The 10,122-nt window shown below is 33.3% G+C and overlaps 1 protein-coding gene across 2 annotated transcripts in view; it reads left to right on the plus strand.

Moving 5' to 3' along the window:
- LOC145276835 (uncharacterized) overlaps positions 1 to 9,861 on the plus strand; it is a 33,099-nt gene extending 23,238 nt beyond the window's left edge. For both annotated transcript variants that reach the window (XM_080128199.1, XM_080128198.1), the window contains one exon: positions 9,226 to 9,861. In XM_080128199.1, the coding sequence (XP_079984325.1) occupies positions 9,226 to 9,361 (136 nt within the window). In that variant the 3' untranslated portion in view covers positions 9,362 to 9,861. The remainder of the gene's footprint in view (positions 1 to 9,225) is intronic.
- Positions 9,862 to 10,122: the final 261 nt, after the last annotated feature.

Raw genomic sequence — 10,122 nt, forward strand, 5'->3', positions numbered from 1 at the left:
ATAGTATTAGACCTGACGGAATGGTTAATTGTAGGTATTGACCGTTTTATACCCTCTAAAAAGTTTCAGCAAAAACCTAACAGCCAGCCATGGTTCTCTCCAGAATGTGCTGCTGCCATTGCGCACAGAAATCACTTTTTCCACTGCTTCAAATGTAATAGATGTATGGAAACTAAAGCCGCTTTCAGGACTGCCAGCAACCATTGTAAGAAAGTAATAAAGAATGCAAGAGAGTTGTATGCTCAATATGTTAAGCCCAAAGTAGCTGAGCAGCGGCTTGGTTCCCACCAGTTTTGGCAAATAGCAAACAGAATCCTGAACAGAAGCGTGTGCTCTATCCCAACTATTATCAATGGACCTGAAGTAATCTCGTCAGCATCAGACAAATCCAAACTCTTTGTCAAGAACTTTGCAGCTAATTCTACCCTTTGCGACCAAGGCCGCCAACCCCCAATATTTCCTCCTGTATCAGAAAACACGCTATGTGATATACGTATATGTGTACGTGATGTTGCCAAGCTAATCAAAAACCTTGATTCCAGTAAAGCAACTGGCCCTGACGGTATTCCAATTATAGTACTCAAAAAACTTCAACCTGAACTAGCGCCCATACTTACAAAACTGTTTAAACGTTGTCTTAAGGAGAATAGTTTCCCATCTCCCTGGAAAATTTCATCAGTATGCCCTGTATTTAAGAATTCAGGTGATCGCTCATCCCCCTCTCAGTACAGGCCAATAAGTCTCCTGTGCGTCATGAGTAAGTTGCTAGAATCTGTGTTAAATAGAGAAGTAATCAACCATCTCAATAAAAATAACCTTCTTAGTGACACTCAATATGGTTTCCGTTCTGCTAGATCTACAGCAGATGTGCTTACAGGATAGGATTAGCAAATCTCTCGACGGTGGCAATCTTTCTAGGGCAATTGCTCTTGACATATCTAAAGCCTTTGATAGGGTATGGCATAAAGGTTTACTTCATAAGATCGCTAGCTATGGTATAGCTGGAAAAGTCTTCTCAATTATTAAATCATTTCTCTCTGATAGGTTCATAAGAGTAGCAGTTGAGAGGCAAAAATCAGAAGCTCACAGTATTAATGCCGGTGTCCCTCAGGGGTCCATCCTGGGCCCAACTCTTTTCCTGATCTGCATTAATGATCTTCCAAATCACATCCTTACATCATTCGTAGACATTTATACTGACAACTACCATTTATGGTAGCACATCTAAGACAGTAAACGACCAAGTTCTCTCCAATTCTCTCTCCTCTGATCTTGAGCACGTAGTACAATGGGGAAAGGAGTGGCTGGTTACTTTTAATGCATCTAAAACCAAGCTTCTCTCTTTACATCATCAATATTCTGATCCACATCTGGCATCAATTGAAATGAATGGCTCTCGTCTTCAGGAGGCCTCAGGTTTTGACAAACTTCTGGGCTTGACCATTACTCCTGATCTTAAATGGAACACGTACATCAAATCTGTTGCCAAGGCCGCTGGAAAAAATGGCGGGATCTTTCTATCGATCCGGTAAATATCTCACTGCTGATGCTATTCTCTATCTATATAAGAGCCAGGTACGTCCAATGATGGAATACTGTTGCCACATCTGGGCAGGAGCTGCGAGAAAGGACTTGTCCTGCCTTGATAGAGTTCAAAATAGACTTCGTAGCCTCGTAGGAGATGTCCTTTTCTCCTCCTTGCAACCTCTATCTCACAGAAGAGATGTTGCGAGTTTGTCTCTGATGTATCGTTATTTTCATGGAAAGTGTCCGACTGAGCTTCAATCTATGGTCCCCCCTCGCCAAACTTTCACAAGAAAGACTCGTCTACCTGAAAACACTATCAATAATTCCCCCCCACTCTTTATCTGTGCCTAAACCTAAACGTAGATTCCATGAACAAAGCTCCTTTCTTAGAACTGCACGTCCGTGGAATTGTCTTCCGTTTTCCTGCTTTCCGGCTGACTATAATATGGTTGTGTTCAAGTCTAACGTAAATAAGTTCTTGATGAGCCGTTCCATATAAGTTATCAAATTTACCAAATTTTCATTACTAATGATTACTATATTGTCCAATTTCTACTGTAAACTCTTTTACCCTTATCCTTGAGTGGCCTCTTGGTCTTGTTAATGTGGTGATGCCTATGTAAAAAATAAATAAATAAATAAAAGTTACTTTTATGGGAGAAAAGTTCATTGGTTTGCCTTTTTAAGTAGTTTGTAAAAAAAAATTTCTTTTTTAAATTCACGAACCGGTTTAAAAAAATCAAAATGGCAGTGTCTTTGAAATGGAGAGCCCCATTTTCAATTTGAAGGAGGGGCGCCTGAGCATTCTGTGTTAACAATTTAAGAGAATTCCGTCAACGTAAGGAATATTTATAAACATATTTTAATGTTTTCTGTTATTTTGTGCTTGAAGAATATTCGATTATGGCATGTGTAGTTTATAAAAAAATCCATTTAAGTAGTTATCGCCTCAAATTTCGTTTTAATTTCGGTTCGCTGAAATTATTTCAAGTAAAGAGCATTAAAAGCTATTTCAAAGCAAAAAGACATGAACTGAACTTTTATTGACTATGGTAACATTTATTTTTTGTATATTTATTTTTTCGGGTAGTCGTTTGTTGGCTTTTCTGCTAAACACTCTTATAAATAATATCGACGAAATACCGAAAAACAAAGAAACAGTTTTGAAAAATAATGAAGCTTTACTTACTTTAGTAAAATAATCCGAAACAGCAAAATGGAATATTAAAAAAGTAAACACATAATTACTTTAGTTTTTTAAAGTAAAGAATCGATATAAATATGAATAAGAAGAAAATGGCGCCCTTTTCAAGCAGAACGGCTTCGTTTCAGTTTTACAGTATTGAACGGTGTAGTATTGCGTCGTAGGATTCAGGATTGTACTATTGTAATGTAAAGAACACGAAGAAAGGGTTGTAATCAACTGTCTTCCTTCGAGTACGCTGACAAAAAAGCTTAAACAGATATATAAATGAAAATAAAAAGGTTATGTAAATGTTTTTAAAACGACACGTAATCACGTGAGCAGGATTTTTTCCTTCTTTTGATATAGCAAGTAACGTTCTTATTTTTTATTATTTATCTATTTATCTATTTTCGAAAGAGTGCCACGTGCAAGTAGAGAAGGAAAACAACAGAGTTATGCAAAATTGGTGTCGACTTTTTTTTTGAGGGGGGGGGGGGCTTTCACTTTAATAAGAACGTGAATTTATGAAGTGAATTTATTCGACACAATATGATTCAACTCAAAAAAAAATAAAAGCTAACGTGAATTAAGATTAAAGTTAAGGTGTTATTGTGGGCCCTCAACCCTTTTTAAAAACCTTTGTGACATATTTACATTGTATGGAGGTATGGCGCGAACGAATATCCCATAATTTTATTATACCATATTTCTTCAAACTGAAACATAATTATCAAAGTATACGCAAATAGATATGAAAGTCTTTGTTAAAGTTTGTGCCATATTTCCATGGAGTACAGGCGTGAACGCAGACCCTACAATTTTATTATACCATCCCTATTTAAGTTGAAACATACTTATCAAAGTATTCTTATGTACATCTATATAAAAAAACTTGTAAACGTTTTTTTTTTTTTTTCATTTTTTATTTCCATACTTTGGGGGCCCGGCACGAACGCAGACCCCACAATTTTAATGAACCACCGTTCTGTCATTCAAACATACCAATTCCTGTCGCCCACACCTTCTATCATTATATGTAATCAGTTTTTTTTTTAAATAGGAGCCTATTCGTGATCACACACACACACACACACACACAGACGTTCAGCTTTATATATATATATATATATATATATATATATATGTGTGTGTGTGTGTGTGTGTGTGTGTGTGTGTGTGTGTGTGTGTGTGTGTATTATTTCACGTGTCTACAGAAAATTTTGCGTAATATTTTTAGCATTTACTATATCTATACTCCTATAAATTTGTCTTTTTTGTGTATCTTTGATATTCATATAAGAAACACTTTTTTATATTTATTTAAAAAATACAATTTAGTTATATATGGATCGTGGAATTCATTCGTGCATTCATCTGCAAAAGATCTGGTTAATTTACATATTCTTTTAAACATTCGTTTTAATTAATTTCCTATTAAGTTTTTTCGGCATTCTGGTGGGATGATCATCTTTTGTTTGCTATTACGTGTAATTATATTCATGCAGATATTCTATATGATTTATACTTGGGTAATATTTGGGTAAAAAGATTATAGTAAACACAAACTTATTTCTATATATATTTATTTAAAGAATTTTGTCTACCAAACTCCTCTGTCAGTTTCTTGGTCTACTAACATGCAAGTTAATATATAGGGTATTCAAGCCCATGCGAAACTTGATAGTTGGGTGTTAGCCGGGAAAAATCGGTGCAAAAGTGTTAAAATTAAATAAATGGAATTTGCCAGGGGATGGTCGAACGACAGCATTACGAATATGCATACATAACCTAAGAGCTATTAGTTCATGTTAACATTTTTAGCCGTGCAGAAAACATATCTTCATAGCTCAAGCATTAATGTCAAAGAAAAAAATAAATCGTAAGCTAAACGTTTTGGTTTCGATTCTTGATGATGGCGCACGAGTCATTTTTTTTTTTTTTTTTTCACGTTTTAAATCTTTAGTATATATTTAATCCAATATAATATAATAATGAAAACGAAATCTGCATTAATTAAAATATCATATTTAAGCATATTTTACGACTGGGCAATGCTAGGCGGCTTGCTAGTTATATATATATATATATATATATATATATATATATATATATATATCATTTCATGTATCTAAATAACTTTTTTGCATCTATTTTTAATATTTATGTCAACAATGCTCAATATGTAAGTAGATGGTAGTAGCTTTTAAAAATATATATATGGTTGTTAAGCTACACAGAAAATCGAAATACACTACGCACAAAAGTTAAACTCTGTAGATCAAATATTCAAAAAGTACTTTGGTAGAAAAATTTTGCAGACGCACCGACAAGGTCAAACACACACACACACACACACACACATAGACACACATATGTATATATATATATATATATATATATATATAGAGAGAGAGAGAGAGAGAGAGAGAGAGAGAAATGGCTACATAGATAAATAGATAAATCCATATATATATATATATATATATATATATATATTAGACAAAGTACCCGTCGTTAATTGGGTTCAAAAACAGCCTACAGAAAATGGACTCTGATTTATAAAAATATGATAGGTTATGAAAAGGAAGGGTTGCAAAGAGATAGCTTCGAATTTGGGGTTATCAAAACCAAAGTAGAATATGATGAAAGTAAAAATAAAATAGATAAACCCCATAATTTATTATACTATACCTGTTCACACTGAAACAATTATCACAATATTCTGTGGATCTATATTAAAAAACCTTGTAAAACTTTGTGAGATATTTACATTCTATGGAGGTCAGGCGCGAACGAACACCCAATAATTTTATTATACCATGTTTCTTCAAACTGAAACATAATTATCAAAGTATACGTACGATATGAAAGGTCTTTATTAAAGTTTGTGCCTATTTGCATTCTATGGAGGCCATGCGCGAACGCAGACCCCACAATTTTATTATATCATCCCTATTTAAGTTAGAAAATACTTATCAAAGTATTCTCATGTACATCTATATCAAAAACACTTGTAAACTTTTTTTTTTTTAATTATTAAATTTTTTATTTCCATACTTTGTAGACCAGGCGCGAACGCAGACCTCACAATTTTAATGAACCACCGTTCTGCCAGATCAAACATACCCATTCCTGTGTCTCGATACACCTTCTGTTATTATATGTAATCAGTTTTTTAAAATAGTCAACCATATAGGAGCCTATTCGTGACCAAACACACACACACACAGACATTCAGCTTGATATATATATATATATATATATATATATATATATATATATATATATCCGTGTACTATAACAGTAAATTCTACGCGATTATAATTTTGAAGAATGAAGAAATTATACCTAAATAGAATTCAGCGCAATAGTGAAATACACTAATCATCTGATAAGCAGCCATAAAAAATACGTAACTAAGGAACACTCGTTTCTTTAAGGATTAAGCAAATAGTTAACCTCCATGTAGTTGCTCGCATATCAATGACTGAGTATAATAAAAATTCTGCTTTAAATTTGTTTTTAAATCACAAAGTAGACTTTTAATATAAATGTCGGAACCAGGGAAAAACTATATATATATATATATATATATATATATATATATATATATATATATATATATATTATAACTGAATTAGAAGGGTCTGATATGGATCAGATTTATAGGTACAACCAGGTTTAGGAGTTAGGAGTTGGGCAGCAAGATTTTAGTTTGTATTTATGCACATTTTACGGTTGGAGATTATATGTGTGAGTTTGTTTTATAACTAAAATATTACCGAGTTTTTAAGAGATTTTCTTTTCTTTTTTGTTGTCCAAAATAGCTTTCCTACTTCTTTATGTCTTTTCGCCTGTGCTTTTATGCTGTAATAATTTGCTGTGCATAACTTAAGCTATGCTTATTAATATATTTTGTTTTAAAAGAAAACCTACCTCTTCGTGTGATGTTGAACGTGAACCTTTGTCCAGAATTTACGTACATCAAAACATAAAAACACACATTATCTCAAAATATTCACGTCTGAAGCTCGCTTCCTGTAAAAGTGTGCCTCTGAGATAAACTGTACCATTTACAAGTTAAGCCCATTTAAGATAGCATACCGTTTAGCTTCAATATAAACAGGTTGAACTTTTCTTTTCAAAAATGATCAGCTTCAAATTATCATTTTAAAAGGGATGAATTACAATGTTTTTTGTAATTTCTTCTCTTTATTTAATTTTAGACTAATCTTAATAATAATCACAATAATTGATCACCCATTGTCTAATTAGCATACAAGTATGAATAATAATTGTATACATTATAGTCATACTGATAAGTTGTGGCTCTCATATTACATATAAAATGGTTTATTACGTGCACATATATGCATATATTTATTATTTACTCCAACAGTATTTAATACGTCAATCCAAATTAATAGTAGCATAAATATATACTGATTTGACCATTAATATATCGTATTAAAAGTGTATAGTTATCCTTTTAACATTAATTATTTCAGTATTTACACCATTCTGCTAGATTGCCCAACTTTATTTGAACAGACACAAACTCAAATCTTGCAATTCCTTCTGACATGTTCAATATTATTTTAGTTAATGTCTGGTTTCATTGTTAACGTTTCTAGCATTATCAATTCTGTCGAAAACAGAGACACACAGACAGACGGACAGACAAACACTTTCACTTTTATAGATTCATAGATGTATGTATGTATGTATGTATGTATGTATGCATTTAATAATGTTTTACTACTTAAAGCTTGCATTGGGTGAACCTTTTTAGGGGGCACATTCATTTATATATGTATGTGTGTGTGAGAGAGAGAGAGAGAGAGTGTGTGTGTGTGTGTGTGTGTGTGTGTGTGTGTGTGTGTGTGTGTGTGTGTGTGTGTGTGTGTGTGTGTGTGTGTGTGTGTGTCATAATCAGTTTGTATACATAAAAGTTGTCTATGGTCGCATATTTCTTGCTTACTAATGGTTATGGGCATATCTATCAAGGCTTCGTAATCCAATGGTAAAACACCAAACACTGTTATTGTAGATTCCATATTTGCCAAAGTCAGATCAATTTTTTAATCTCATTTATAAAACTATTATTTTACAAAACTCTTTATGTCTGTCTGCCTATCTGTCTCCATTTTTTTCAATTTGTATCTCTTCCGAGAGAAAGGTCGCAAAGCGATGCGAGGCGGCTCAAATGATTGCATTTTTTGTGAATCGTTTTTCTGGTTAATATAGTTGCTAACGAGTCAAAAAAGGTCAAAATTGAAATAACTTCGAAGCGTAAGTCGACAAATGTCTATGCGCAAATATATATATATATATGATGATTGCAACGTTTTGTCAGACGAGTGCCAATCCCTCAGACACTTAAAGTCCATGAGCCAAAAAATGACTTTTTTTTAGTCCTACCGGTGAATTCACACGCTCAAGCAGGCATGACACTGAAGATGGTCATTGAGATCAATTATTATATGCTTCCAGCATTTCAAACCTCCACGCGTCACAAATTTCCCATCGCCACAGGACTACTTTTATAGACAAATGCCTGTGGGAGTATTTATACACAGATGATGTTACAGAGTCTTAGCTTTGTACGACAGCTAAGTCTCTCTCACTCGGTTCAAAATGTTGAGATCCAGCAACAAGCAAGAGCAATTTAGCCAGCAACAAGTTAAACTGCAGACCAGCTAAATGCGGGTACTGGTCTCCCGCTTTATGTTTTTTTTTAATCAGAGTTTTGCTTCTTCTAGAAAGGTTTCCTTCACCACGCATTACAGGAGTCCTCTCTATCCCAACACACACACAAACACACACGGTGCTAGTTGTCCTTGACCCCGAAAAAGGGTTCATTCGCCCTTTGGAAGGTCTTATTTTTAATCCTTCAGGGAGACTAGCCACCATCCTCACCAAACAAGTCTGCTGGGGATACCAGTTCAGTCGCCGGTGACCCGACCATAAGGCAGGTAGTACTGGGTTACATGGTACTAGTAGCATATGATATGAACTGACATACATACATATATATATATATATATATATATATATGTGTGTGTGTGTACATTAACGTTAGTTTATTTTTAGCTATTTCATATCCAACTGACGATGGGTATACGGTAACATCTCAGGCTGGAACGAGACAAATGTTGCTTTCAGTTTCGATTCTATCTGATGGTACTCAAGTCATAACTTTTTTTACTTTCGAAATCACGACTATATACAATAGTCGATAAAGAACTGACTCTCATATAATATATACGAAATTTGAATGAATTAAAATATCATATTAAAGCGTATTTTCCGACCAGGTGCGTTAGGTGCGTGGGTGTCCTTGTTAGTCATAAATATTTTTCTATAAAATCTGGTTTGTTTTTATTTTAAATGTAAATCATAATATTTGTTGATTAAACTCTTACAAAAATTATTAACGTTAATTTACACTCGGTTGCTTTGCTTAAATCTGAACTAATTTCATCTATTAATGCTACTTCTTTTTTTTGTAGGCGAAACAAAATCTGTCCCTGTAAATGTGCTGTTGAACGTACCATCGTTTCCGGAATTTACGTCCATAACATTGCGTGGATACCTACACATCAGATTGGTACTTTTCCAAGTGATGGCTGCTGTAAATGCGTATAGTTCTGAAAATCAAACATGATTTAAGAAAACAGTGACATTTATAAACGCACATTTTTGCTTCAATATCAAATTTGAACTTTACATCAAGAATGAATAATGTTAAATGAAAAGCTGAATTCCAAATTTACAAAAGCGGAATTCCAGCGTTCAAAGAAAGTTTCTCTTTTCATTCCATTTTAGACTCTCCTCTTTGAGCCTTTATTATTAATCAACTAATTATAAATTCTGTTTATAATATCCATATAATCTGATTGTTAAGCAAACACATTATCAATAGACTCCCTACAATATTGAGAAGACATCCTTTCGTTAATAATTGTTACAGCCAAAGAACTTACTTATTACTAAAAATGATAACCTCATTTAGTAATGGAAACAGTTTTAACCACAATTCATATACGATCATTCAAAAATTCATATCGATTCGAATATTGGTAAGATAAATAGATACACAAACATTCTCAAAAATTGTTTAAAATAAACACAAATATTTCATATAACCATTGCTTTTCGAATTATTTTTTTATAACTCGGTAAAAAATCTCAAATCTAACCATAGTAAGTATAAGAAATAAACATTAAATTTTATTAACCTCTTATTTCTCTAACCGGCATATCGAGCTTCCAATTTTCTGATGGCTTCTAATTTAAAAACAGTGCTTTTCTCCCTACGTCTGCCATTTTATGTACGTCTGTATGTATGTATGTATGTATGTATGTATGTATGTTTTTGGCAAAGACCAAAATCATGGTATACAAAG

Source organism: Euprymna scolopes, chromosome 5, assembly GCF_053919585.1.
Source record: "Euprymna scolopes isolate OS-2025 chromosome 5, ASM5391958v1, whole genome shotgun sequence".
NCBI classification, from domain to species: Eukaryota; Metazoa; Mollusca; class Cephalopoda; order Sepiida; family Sepiolidae; genus Euprymna; species Euprymna scolopes.